The sequence below is a fragment of the Manihot esculenta genome, chromosome 12 (genome assembly GCF_001659605.2).
Source record: "Manihot esculenta cultivar AM560-2 chromosome 12, M.esculenta_v8, whole genome shotgun sequence".
NCBI classification, from domain to species: domain Eukaryota; kingdom Viridiplantae; phylum Streptophyta; class Magnoliopsida; order Malpighiales; family Euphorbiaceae; genus Manihot; species Manihot esculenta.
In genome coordinates, this window is record NC_035172.2 from 15,274,238 (window position 1) to 15,287,812 (window position 13,575).

Sequence of the window (13,575 nt, forward strand, 5' to 3'; positions counted from 1 at the left end):
TATGCTTTGTCAAATACCCCCACACCTAACCTTTTGCTTGTGCTCAAGCAAACAAACACAGTTAAACAAGCTCTCTTTGCTTTGATCCTTTATGTCCACTTAAGCTCTTACTCTAGACCCCTATTTTGAATCATTGCAATGAAGAATATATGTATCAAGATTACTTACCTCTTTTCTTGTCTCCCTTTACTTACCATGGCTAGGATCGGTTTTACTCAAGAGAGATATCATACATGCAAAAGTTCTTGTTCAATTAAGACATATTCTAGCTTTCAGAGTGACTTGCCCTTACCTTGAAGTATTTTATTCAGCCTTTTTGCACTTTAAACTTGCTTGAAAAAGTCACCAACCTTTTGACGTGAAGGTACATATTTATGATACCCACCCTCAGTTACTCAGTTAGTCATCTGTCCAAGTGGCTACTAGCTCTGTTCATAGTCTTTTGACCATTGGAACAGTTTTCAATTTGTGCTCATGAAGTCTAGGCCTTTTCTGAATTTCTTTTTCTCAATGATTTGCGCAAATCAACACCAATTGCTAAAATAAGTCATGTTAAGTTCATTCACACAATTCTCAATTCATTCTCTCTATTGAGTGTCATCAATATATTTTTCACCATGGCAAGCTCAAAGATTCAATTCAAAAGGCAATTCCCAAGCATGAATATATCTCATTGCAATTAATTCAACCTAGGTTTAAAGAGTCATCACATCAATGGGGTCATGGAAAGAAAGTTCATCCAACATAGCTCATCAGTTTGAGTAAAGCAAATCAAAAAGAAGAAGATTGTGGTTGTGTGTGTTATTGAAAGGAAAACGCAAATTGAAAGGGAAAAACTGAAAGGAAAACGCAAACTGAAAGGGAAAAACTAAAAGGAAAACGCAAACTGAAAGGGAAAAATGTGTCTAAAGCAAAAATTTAAAATACCGTACCCCCACACCTAATTCATGCATTGTCCTCAATGTATAAGAAACATAAAAGAACAAAGAAACTGAGTACTTCCCTTTGATGTGGTTGGCATGGTGCGATGAGCCTATTCAGAGTGAGCGACGATCTAGTGGAATTTCTTCCACTAGTTGCACTGTAAATCCTTTATAGAATGGCTTCAGGCGATGGCCATTCACCTTGAATTGCTTCCCTGCATCTATACTGCGAATGTCTACTGGCCCATGAGGGTAAGTGTGCTCAACAATGAATGGTCCAATCCACCTAGACCGCAGTTTTCTCGGAAATAATTTCAAACGAGAATCAAAAAGTAAGACTTTATCACCAACCTCGAAATGTTTCCTTGAAATTCGGTTGTCATGGGAGGCCTTGATCTTGGTTTTGTAGTCCCATGAAGTGTCATATGCATCTCTTCTTATCTCTTCTAGTTCTTGCAGTTGCAACTTGCGATGGTGTCCGGCTTCCTTCAGATCCATATTGCAATTCTTGACAGCCCAATAGGCCTTGTGTTCTATTTCAACTGGAAGGTGACATGCTTTTCCATAGACTAATCTATAAGGAGACATACCTATGGGTGTTTTATAGGCTGTTCTGTATGCCCACAAGGCATCCTCCAGTTTTGTACTCCAATCTCTTCTGCTGGGGGACACGGTCTTTTCTAGAATAGCTTTGATCTCCCTATTGGATACTTCAGCTTGTCCATTTGTCTACAGATGGTAGGCCGTGGATGTTCTGTGCACCACATTGTGCTTTTTGAGAAGATTTCCAACTACCTTGTTGCAAAAGTGGGTGCCTCTGTCACTGATGATTGCCTTGGGAACTCCATGCCTAGCAAAGATGTTCGTTTTCACAAAATCAACTACTGCCCTTGCATCATCTGTCTTGGTTGCTTTGGCCTCCACCCATTTGGACACAGAATCCACTGCAAGAATGATGTAAGTGTATCCAAAAGAAGGTGGGAAGGGGCCCATGAAGTCTAGGCCTCATACATCAAATATCTCACAAACCATGATGGGGTTTTGTGGCATTTGGCTTTTGTTGCCAAGATTTCCTGTTTGTTGGCATCTACCACATGACCTGCAGAACAGATTAGCATCTCGAAAAAGAGTAGGCCAAAAGAATCCACATTCAAGTATTTTGTGGGCTGTCTTTCATGGTCCAAAATGACCACCACAACTGTATGAGTGGCAGAATGCGAGTACTAAAGCGATTTCTTGATTTGGAATACATCTCCTTATCATTTGATCAGAACAATGTCTCCACAGGTATGGTTCATCCCAAACATAGTACTTTGCATCACTCTTCATTTTATCTCTTGTGTGCTTGGGCATGTCAGAAGGCAGATTACCTGTAGCAAGGTAGTTTACAATATCTGCATACCATGGCTCATCATTCTGGGTATAGCAGATCTGCTCATAGAGGTCATTCTCACTTTCGTCAGATTTCAGAATTTGCTGTGAGGAGGATTTCGTTTGTTCATGGACTGTCTGCACTGGAGCTGGAGGGAGAAGGTATTGCGATGGTGTCTGAAGAGTCGCCGATTGAAGTGTTGAGGACTTCGGTGGCCGAAGGTTGGTGGGGCTTGGCGGCCGAAGGATGGTGAAGTTCGGCAGCCTAAGGATGCCTTTTTGCGGAAGCTGAAAGGGCTTCTGTGACTGGTTCTGCAGTCCCTTCTTGTAACGACCCGAAAATCGGACCGCTACCGGCACTAGGATCCAGATCGGCTTAAGGCCGCCGGGACCCGTAGCAAGCCTGACATGCAACCTGTTTAATCCCATACATGATCAACAACATACATAAAAATTAAAACTTTTCTTTCATACATTCTATCATACACCAAACTCAACCTGTGCATGCACTGAACATAGTCATAATCATAAACTTGACCCCTCTGTGGGGTCTCATCAATGCCCCCAATGGATGGCATAACATGTGTTGAGTTGGTTAAACATAATCATCAATAAACATCTAAGATCATGTATTGAAAGGGAATACAACATCTATAGGGTCAAGCACAACTTCTAATCCTCAATATCATTATACATAACATGACTATTCAACTTTACATCATCTTACAATTTATCATGTCCACTTTCTAACTATTACAATTACAAGACTTTACTCTTCTTGACTTCTCTATCTAGCCCGTACCTGCAATCCTGGGGGATTAGGGAAAAGGGGTGAGCTACTAGAGCCCAGTGAGCAGAATAATAGAAAACAACATTTAAATCTCATGCCATCATGTAATGCAACACATCACAACAAATCACATCTCGGATGGTATTGTCACCAATAGTCCTCTACATTCCAAGGTGCCGGGACGTAGAATGGGTCAATCGGTCTTTCTCTTAACATAACATAACATAGCATTCCAATGTGCCAGGGACGTAGAATGGGTACAACCTGGACTTTCTCTTACATCGTGCCAGGGACGTAGAATGGGTACAACCTGGACTTCCATACCGTATCATGCCATAACATCATCATATTATATGAGGACTAAAGGGTCATCCAATAACCAATCCACATCAACATCATATATGCAATGCAACATATTCGTGAGTTCTAATGCAAACAACCTAATTCATCACATGGCATTCATGATGCATTAACATGCTCAAAACTTTATAATTTAATTGCTTTAAATCGTAAAGGTTTATTCTACTCACCTCTGGCTGAAGCTCTACTGACTCAGAAGCAGCTGAACTCACTGCTGGGGTCCTCGGTTCCTCGGGTCCGAACCTACACAGGTGGACTCAAATGAGGGACCAAACAACTAGAACATAACTCTAAAAACATCCCCCAAAAACCCCCTAGAACACCTCAAAACATCCATGCAAAACATGCAAAGGAAGGCTGGACAGGGCACTTTCGGCGGCAGGTTCGGCGGCCGAAAGTCCCTCCAGAGCCGAAAGTTAGGCAGGTTCGGCGGCACCTTCGGCGGCCGAAACTCCCAGACAGAGGCGAAACTCATGCATGTTCGGCGGCCGAAACTCCCAGACAGAGACGAAACTCATGCATGTTCGGCGGCACTTTCGGCGGCCGAAACTCCCAGACAGAGACGAAAGTCTCCTTTCGGGGGCAAGCTTCGGCAGCCGAAGGCTGCTTCCACAAGAGGGTTCGGCGGCCGAAAGCCCTTTCGGCTGCCGAACCTGGTTTCTCCCAAAGGGCAGAAACTTGGTTCAAACATGCACAAATGCCTCCAACTCATACCATCATGCATTTAGCTCAACCAAAACATGCATACAAGCTCCTAGGGGTCTCAAACTACCTTAAACCCCAACTACAACACATCAAACATACATTTACAAGCCACATTGCCCAAAAACTCATCAAAAACCCATAAACTCAACATAAGCTTACTCATGCATTTTCTACCCCATGAACTTGCATAAAACTTGTTTAAAACATAATGTAAGCTAGAGATCGACTCTTACCTCTTGAAGATCGAGAGTAGAGGCGATCTAACTTGGAGTTGGGAGAGATTTAGCTCCTTGGGCCTCCAAGTCTAAAACTTGCTCAAAACTTGAAAATCTTCAAAGGAAAGCAAAAACTTGTGAAAATCTTGAAAGATCTGAAGGAAGAACTCAAAGATTGGTGAGGGACGGCGGAGAACTCACCTTGGCCAACAATGGGGAGAAAAGCTCGCCCATTTTCGGCTAAGGGACCCTTTTATAGTGGCTGGTCAGGCCACGTTCGGGGGCCGAACGTGGCTCCGCATGCATGTCATGTTCGGCGGCTGAACTTGAGGTTCGGCGGCCGAACTTGGACTTCCCTCACTTATGCCTTCGGGGGCCTAAGGCACACCCGAAATGCCTGCATGTTCGGCGGCCGAACTTGAGGTTCAGCGGCCGAACCTGGGTTTTCCTCCAAAGTTATTTTCATGCAAAAACTCATTTTCTTTCATGCTTAAAACATAAAACACATTAAAACATTTTATGAAAACATGGTTTTACCCTTCTAGAGGTCTCCGACATCCGAGATTCCACCGGATGGTAGGAAATCCGATACCGGAGTCTAGCTGGGTATTACATTCTCCCTCCCTTAAGAACATTCGTCCCCGAATGTTCCTCAACTAGCACATGCAAGGCATACAACATATCATACGCATAAAACACATGAAACAAATAAGAAACTAACCTTAGAAAAGATAAGGGTATTGCTGGAGCATGGACTCCCGTGTCTCCCAAGTGCATTCTTCCATATTGTGGTGGTTCCACAGGACTTTTACCATCGGGATTTCCTTGTTTCTCAGCTTTCTGATCTGGGTGTCAATGATCCGTACTGGCTGTTCAACATAGGTGAGATCTTCTTGGATCTCCACATCAGGCTCACTAAGAACCTTGCCCGGATCTGACACGAACTTTCTCAACATGGAAACATGGAAAACCGGATGGATTCTTTCCATTGAAGCAGGTAAATCCAGCTTGTACGACACATTCCCAATCTTTTGCAAGACTTCAAAGGGTCCGATGTACCGTGGAGCCAGTTTACCTTTCCTTCCGAACCGAACCACCCCTTTCATTGGAGACACCTTGAGCAATACCAGATCCCCCTCCTGAAACTCTACTTGCCGTCTGCGGATGTCTGCATAACTCTTCTGTCTGCTTGCAGCAGTCTTGATTCTCTCTCTGATTATGGGTACCACCCTGCTGGTGATCTCTACTAGCTCAGGCCCTGCCAAGGCCTTTTCTCCAACTTCCTCCCAGCAAACAGGTGACCTGCACTTCCTCCCATATAAAGCTTCATATGGAGCCATCCCGATGCTAGCATGATGGCTGTTATTGTAGACAAACTCCACCAAAGGTAGATGCTGCCTCCAAGAACCGCCAAAGTCCAGCACACACATTCTAAGCATATCCTCGATAGTCTGGATGGTCCTTTCTGACTGTCCGTCAGTCTGGGGGTGGAAGGCAGTACTGAAATCCAACCTGGTACCCATGGCATTCTGCAGACTCCGCCAAAACCTGGAGGTGAACTGGGGCCCTCTATCAGACACTATTGAAACCGGAACCCCATGCAGCCTGACGATCTCAGCGACATACACCTGCGCCAACTTGTCCACATAATAGCCACTCCTGACAGGGATGAAGTGAGTAGATTTGGTAAGTCTGTCCACAATCACCCATATGGAGTCCAATCTGTTGGACGCCGCCGGTAACCCCACTACGAAGTCCATAGCTATATTCTCCCATTTCCACTCTGGAATAGGTAGCGGGTTAAGCATTCCAGCCGGCTTCTGATGTTCCAGCTTCACCCTCTGACACACTTCGCAGGCTGACACAAACTGTGCCACTTCTTTCTTCATAGCTGGCCACCAATAAACCTTCTTCAGATCTTGATACATCTTGGTGGCTCCGGGGTGAACGCTGTATCTTGCATTATGAGCCTCTCTCATAATGTCTCCTTTTAGCCCTATGTCATCTGGTACACACAATCGACTCCCATAGCGGAGGATCCCCTTACTGTCAAATCTGAACTCACTGTCCTTGCCTGACTGAACAGTCTTGGCAATCTTCACTAACTCTGGGTCCTCATGCTGTTTCTGAGCCACTTGCTCCAGAAACACAGGTGTCACTCTCATCTGGGCCACTAAAGCACCTGTACCAGACAACTCCAACTGTAGACCTTCATCAATAAGCTTGTAAAACTCCTTCACCACTGGTCTCCTCTCTGCCGTGATGTGGGATAGACTGCCTAGTGACTTCCGGCTTAGGGCGTCTGCCACGACGTTCGCCTTACCCGGATGATACTGAATCTTGCAATCATAGTCACTCAGCAGCTCTACCCATCTCCTCTGTCTCAAATTCAAATCTCTTTGACTCAGGATGTACTGCAGGCTCTTATGATCTGTAAAGATCTCACATTTTACCCCATAGAGGTAGTGCCTCCACATCTTGAGTGCAAAGATTACTGCTGCCATTTCAAGGTCATGTGTGGGGTAATTCAACTCGTGCTTCTTCAGCTGCCTAGAAGCATAAGCAATCACCCTCTCATTCTGCATTAGTACACAACCCAGTCCCACACGGGACGCATCACAGAAGACTGTAAAGTCCTTATCACTAGATGACAGAGCTAACACTGGTGCTGAAGTCAACCTCTTCTTAAGCTCTTCAAAACTCTCTTCGCATTGGTCGGTCCACACAAACTTCTGATTCTTCCTGGTCAACCTGGTCAGAGGAGCTGCTATTTTCGAGAAGTCCTGGATGAACCTCCTGTAGTAACCTGCCAAACCCAAAAAACTCCTGATCTCTGTCACTGAAGTGGGTCTAGGCCAGTTAGCCACAGCTTCTACCTTCTTGGGGTCCACCTCTATCCCATTCTCTGACACTACATGCCCCAAGAACGAAATGCTCCTCAGCCAGAACTCACACTTAGAGAACTTGGCATACAAGCCATGTTCCCTCAAAGTCTGCAGAACCAACCTCAGATGATGGGCATGCTCCTCTGCACTCCTGGAATACACCAAGATATCATCTATGAAGACAATAACAAAGTGATCCAGGTATTGACTAAACACTCTGTTCATGAGATCCATGAATGCTGCAGGGGCGTTAGTTAACCCGAACGGCATCACAAGGAACTCATAGTGCCCATATCTGGTCCTGAAGGCTGTGTTCGGCACATCTTCTTCTCTGATCCTCAGCTGATGGTACCCGATCTCAGATCTATTTTGGAGAAACAACCTGCTCCGGTTAGCTGGTCAAATAGATCGTCGATCCTAGGCAACGGGTACTTATTCTTGGTAGTGATAATAAGGGAAATTTTGATCAAGCTGTTCAGTTCTGGAAGGAGCAATTGAGGCGGGGATGCCCTCCATATCTGATAACCTACACAGTTCTCATTGAGCTAGTCTGCAAGCATTGTGGAGCTGTTAGGGCCATGGAAGTGTTGGAGGATATGGCAATTGAAGGATGTTATCCTGATCTTGTTACCTACAATTCATTGGTCAATTTTACTTGTAAACAGGGGAAGTATGAAGATGCAGCATTGATCATTTATAACATCCTGTCTCATGGAATGGAGCCCAATGCTGTAACTTACAATACGCTTCTGCATTCTCTTTGTAGTTCTGGGTTATGGGATGAAGTAGATGAGATTCTTGAAATCATGAAAGCAACTTACCATCCTCCTACAGTAGTTACTTACAATACACTGATTAATGGATTGTGTAAGTCTGGACTTGTGGACCTCGCCATTGATTTCTTTCTTCAAATGGTTCATGAAGATTGTTCACCTGACATTGTTACTTATAATACTCTTCTTGGTGCATTATGTAAAGAAGGAAAGGTGGATGAGGCCCTTCAATTACTTGGCCTTTTAAGCTTTAGCAGCTGTTCTCCTGGGTTGATAACTTATAATACTGTTATTGATGGATTGACTAGATGGGGCTGTATGGAGAAAGCAATGATGTTATACAGTCAAATGATAGAAAATGGGATCACTCCAGATGGTATTACCCATCGTTCATTGGTATGGGGGTTTTGCTCAGCAAATCAAGTTGAGGACGCTATCGAGCTGCTGAGAGAGATGGGAAAGAGAGACCACAGGATCAATATTAGTGCTTACAAGTTGGAAATTGATGGTTTATGTAAAAAGAAGAAGGTGGATATTGCAATACAAGTTCTGGAAATTATGATCTCAAGTCGATGCAAGCCAGATGAAGAAATTTATTCTATTCTAATTAAAGGCCTGGCAGATGCTGGTATGATCAAAGAGGCTAATGAATTGCGGCAGAAGTTGATAAACAAAAAAGTTCTTAATGATCAAATTATATTGGATTAACAGTTTATGCAAGAGGGGTGGTTTGAGCTCACTTATAGCCTTGGGGTTTAATGCAGGAATGTTGTGTAGTTATTTCCTTGAACCTAGCTCAGGATCTTTATGACATGCAAAGCATGTTTGAAATGTTTTGGCACATTATAGAGTTGTATTTTGGCACATTGTTTTTGTAAGTTACAAACCAAAACATAAATTCACCATAGGAATTTGGAAAAAAAGATACTTAGTTTTTGTAGGTTTGATTGCTAGTTCCGTTCTTCTCTTATCTCTTAGTTCATGAATCTTATTCTTTGTTATTTATTTCATCAGGGTGTTATGGGTATCCAATGGAAATTCAAGCACCTTTTTCCATGGCTTTAAGATGTGCTATGCTTTTAATGCAATACTTTCTCAACATTTATCTGCCTAACATAGTTTATTGGGCTGAATTGAACATCTTTGGGTGTTTGCGCTTACCCACTATATATTAATATGTTTCTCTTGCCAAGTGTATATTAGTCTAGGCACCATGTTCTCAATGCACACGGCTGTGGTAGAAACTGATTGTGGACATGTCCTCAATGCCAAGGAACAGAAAATGTTTCATTTAAATTGTAATTCTATGTACAGAAAATAAAGACACCATGTTCTTGTCGTATTCTGCTATTTCAGTGTTTATTTGTGCGATTTGGTCTGCTTGTTTCCTCACTTCAAATTGAGTGAGCAAGGACTATTGAAGATTGATTTATTATCTTGTTTTCAAATTTAGTTTGTTTTAATTTATTTGATATTTGAATTTGTGTCATTTTGATGGAATTTCTTTTTATTTGTTTATGTTGTTGTAGTTTGTATTTATGTGATCTTTCTATTTACTGTCTTTTTTATTTTTTGGTGTTATTTGTATGAGTAATGACCGATAATAGATTAATATGTGTTACAAAAGTTATGTTTTTGAATTTGAAATTCAAGCTCGAGCTTGAACTTGAACTTTTTGATCTCTCAAATCGAACTTGAGCTTGGAAACATATTAATGAGACTAAATCAAACTGAGCTCGAATTAGGCTCGTTAATATGTTAAATGAGCACATTATGAGCTGAGCTGGAATCAAGCTCGAGCTTCCAAATATTTTTTGTTAATCGAGCTGGGGCTTTCCAAAAGTTGGCTCGGATGGGTTTGATTTGATTACACCCTTACTTTTTTGGTGGCAGTGAGAACTGAGAACGAGCAAAGGTGATTCAATTTTGAAAGGAAATGTTTTTGATCTACTGAATCAATTTGAGCACATTTTGGATTCCAATCCTTTGATGTATACATGTATTGTCCTTTTTTCTTTCCTTTTCCATGCATCCTATGATCTGAAATTAGGTGCATTAATCCTTTATTATGGGTTTCTAATCCAATACAGCGATGAAGTAGGGTTTATTCGCCCCGGTCCCTGCCCAATTCGTGATTCTAAATAAAGAAGTGGAGAGTAGCGGACAAAAATCAAAAGATGAGACCTGGAGCTCAGATAAGATTCCAATTTTTGCCTTTTTGGAACAGAGATCATAAGTTGGGGATTTCAATGCATGCACTTCTTCCATTGTATAAGGCTGCCAAGGATGCTTTTATGGATGCAATTGGACAGTATAAGCCGTGCATATGGGGATGAGATGGATTTGCCTAGGTCTTCAGCTATTGAAAGTGAGGGCATGAAGCATAGCAAGGCGCTCTGATTGTTAAGCTGTGACTTTGGCCCTGCATGGAATTCCACTCCAGGCATTTTTCCTTGTTATAATCTGTTCTAGTTGACATATCTTTCATAATCTGAAAGTTAGCTACTTTCAGTTTTTGTCTTTGCATGGATATAAAAATAATGCTATTTTACATATATTGCTTGTTTGCTTGTTGCTTGTATGCATCTCCCAGGAAGTTAATTTTGTCAAAGAAGCACCCCACATCATTGTTTAGTGATGAACTTCTATTCGCAAGCCTTGTTCTTTCCTATTCACCTAAAAGTGAACAAGCCTGGTGCCATAGGTAACATCAACTGATGTATTCTCTTGCTCTTAATTTGATGTTGCTTAGTTTTATTGTTTCACATTTTAGAAGTTTCTGGGTAATTGACCTGAACAACAGTTAGGAACTTTTTCTCCCATAATAAAGGACCTAATTTTTATGCTCATATTAAATTGACAGGTGGTGGGTGATCAAGATGATTGCTGAGAAATATTCAGCTATGCAAGAGATTGTAGTAAAGAATCTGATCTAGTGGAAAAGATAGCCTAGGTATAAGTTCAGTTTAACAGTTGAAATATTCAATACTATTAATTAATGAAGGTTCATAAACTTTTTGTAGTGATAAATTATAATGTTCTTTTATCAGTTGCATTTTTAGTTAATTTCTCATTACCCTTTGCAAGGACATGCCAGTTATTTCAATGAAAGCTAAATTGATGATATTGGTTTTGCAAACAAATTTTTAGAAGCATATGTTCCAGTGGGAGCCTACTAAGTTACAACTGTAAAAGTCCATCTTGATCTTTTTTATTTTTTATTTTTTATTTTTTCTGAACCATTTTACCTTTTCCCACCAAACTAATAACTTTTGGCACCTTAGTTTTTGGGGACATCCTCTATAATAACATGTTGGCATGGGGTGAGTAGTGTCAACATGATGTTCACTTTTTGCAGAGATAAAAAATGAACTACAGAGCATATCACGACAGGTGGTTGGATTTTTACATGACAAGAGAACAGGCTAGTGTTCAGATTGTATGAATGCTTTTAGAGATATATGTATTTGCTTCAATTCTCTCCCTTGATGTGCATGGAAGTTCATATCTTTTTATAATTGTGTTAGATTCACTCTCCTCCTGACTCTAGAAAAACCTGTCGCCTGTATTTTCTGGTTCTGATAAGGGATCCATCCTTCTTTCTGACAAACAAGACTGGTGCATCCCAAGGTGAGGTGCTCGGTCGGATGAAGCCCTTTTCTATCAGCTCTTGCAACTGTTCTTTCAATTCCTTCAACTCAGCTGGAGCCATCCTGTAGGGAGGGATAGAGATCGGTCGGGTTCCAGGCATCAATTCTATCTCGAACTCTATCTCCCTAGCAGGTGGTAAACCTGGCAGCTCGTCTGGGAAGACGTCTGGAAACTCTCTAACCACTGGCACCAAGGCGGGCTCTCTAACCTGACTGCTAAGCTCTCTCACATGAGCCAAATACCCCTGACATCCCTTCCTAAGCAACCTACGAGCCTAAAGAGCTGATATCAGACCTCTAGGTGTACCCCTCCTGTCTCCCCTGAAGACAACCTCTGACCCATCCTGACCTCTGAACCTGACTACCTTGTCCCTGCAGTCCAAGGTAGCACCATGGGTAGATAATCAGTCCATCCCTAGAATGACGTCAAAATCTATCAAGTCTAGAACCACAAGGTCGGCGGAAAGGCATCTTCCCTCAACAAACACAGGACTACACTGGCAGACTGACTCTGCCACCGATGGATCACACTTGGGTCCACTGACCCAGAGAGGACACTCTAACTCAGAGATCATCAACCCCAACCTCTGGACGGCTCTCGGAGCAATAAAAGAATGAGATGCACCAGGGTCCATCAAGGCATACACATCTGAACAACCAATGACTAAGTTACCTGCCACCACGGTGTTAGATGCATCTGCCTCCTGCTGAGTCATTGTGAAGATCCGTGCTGGAGCTGATGGACCTTCACCTCTGAAACCCGCTGAAGAAGAGGCTGCCCCTCTCCCTCTGCCTCTGCCACTGGCCTAAGTCACGGCTAGAGCTGCTGGCTGAGCCACACTACCAGAAGCTGTCTGCTGAGACTGTGCTCTAAAAGCTGCCCTAGGACACTCCCGAGCCATGTGTCCCTCTTGCCCGCATCTGAAGCAGGCTGCTGTCCCAGCCCGGCAAACTCCCCTGTGTGGCCTACCACACTTTGCACAAACTGCATTATCCGCACCAGAGCTCGAGCCACTCCCTAGTCCCAGACTGGACTTGACCTTGTTCCAAAACTTGTTCTTCTTGGGCTTCCTAGTGGTGTTGCTCCACTTTTTGCTACCTGAAGCTGCTGCACTCAGAGAAGAAGAGCCTGGGGTCTTGGAACCAGAAGGCTGTGCCACTGACTGCCTGACTGTTCCCTGAACGATGGCACTGGCCTCCATTTTCCGGGCCATATCCACTATGGCATGGAAGCTCTCCCTATCTGCTGACTGGATCAAGGAGGAATATCTAGAGTGGAGTTTCATGATATACCTCCTTGACCTTTTCTGATCCGAGTCAAGATTTTGCCCTGCAAATGGCAACAGCTCCAAGAATCTGTCTGTGAACTCCTCTACACTCATATCATCGGTCTGCCTCAACTGCTCAAATTCTATCATCTTCAGCTCCTTTGAACTATCGGGAAAAGCCCATCCTGCAAACTCGTTTGCAAACTCCTCCCAAGACATGCTGTCTACTCTCGGGTTCACATAATTCTTGAACCACTCCCGTGCCTTCTTGCACTTACGCGTGAACCCGGCCATCTGAATGGCTCTACTGCCATCAGCCCCAATCTCATCTGTGATCACCTTAACCCTTTCAAGATACACAAATGGGTCATTCCCTTTTTCATACTGAGGAGCACCCAATTTCATATAGTCGGTCATCTTGACCTTACTCCCACTGGCTGAGCTAGGTCTAGAAGGTTGAGTAACTGAGGCTGCTGGTTCTGTAGGTGGTGGAGGTGGTGCAACATTTTCTGAAGTAGGGTTTGCTGGATTTGGATAGTAAGGTGGGGGTGGATACATTGGGTATTGGGAATATGGTGGGCATGGCATCTGTGTGGGATAAGGGGTGAAGCTAGGATAATCCGATGTACCTCCCA

At 43.1% G+C, this 13,575-nt stretch overlaps 2 protein-coding genes across 2 annotated transcripts; one reads left to right on the top strand and one right to left on the bottom strand.

Moving 5' to 3' along the window:
* Nucleotides 1-1,037: 1,037 nt before the first annotated feature.
* LOC110627569 lies at nt 1,038-1,916 on the bottom strand. Its single transcript, XM_021773917.1, has 3 exons — nt 1,758-1,916; nt 1,514-1,652; nt 1,038-1,456 (listed from the first exon to the last, which is right to left on the bottom strand). The coding sequence occupies exons 1-3, from the start codon at nt 1,914-1,916 to the stop codon at nt 1,038-1,040; spliced, it is 717 nt and encodes a 238-aa protein (XP_021629609.1).
* Nucleotides 1,917-2,326: 410 nt separating this feature from the next.
* On the top strand, nt 2,327-8,883 carry LOC110627568 (pentatricopeptide repeat-containing protein At1g08610-like). The gene is made up of 2 exons (XM_021773916.2): nt 2,327-2,493; nt 7,695-8,883. Exons 1-2 carry the CDS (start codon nt 2,327-2,329, stop codon nt 8,728-8,730), a joined length of 1,203 nt encoding a protein of 400 aa, XP_021629608.1. The 3' UTR covers nt 8,731-8,883.
* Nucleotides 8,884-13,575: the final 4,692 nt, after the last annotated feature.

Coding starts and splice junctions, on each gene's coding strand:
- LOC110627569 (XM_021773917.1), bottom strand. CDS start 1,916: ATGGGCCCCTTCCCACCTTCTTTTGGATACACTTACATCATTCTTGCA. Junction 1,653..1,757: donor CTAGGCATGGAGTTCCCAAG/GCAATCATCAGT, acceptor TACCATCTGTAG/ACAAATGGACAAGCTGAAGT. Junction 1,457..1,513: donor AGCCTATAAAACACCCATAG/GTATGTCTCCTT, acceptor CAGTTGAAATAG/AACACAAGGCCTATTGGGCT.
- LOC110627568 (XM_021773916.2), top strand. CDS start 2,327: ATGGCTCATCATTCTGGGTATAGCAGATCTGCTCATAGAGGTCATTCT. Junction 2,494..7,694: donor GAAGAGTCGCCGATTGAAGT/GTTGAGGACTTC, acceptor TATTCTTGGTAG/TGATAATAAGGGAAATTTTG.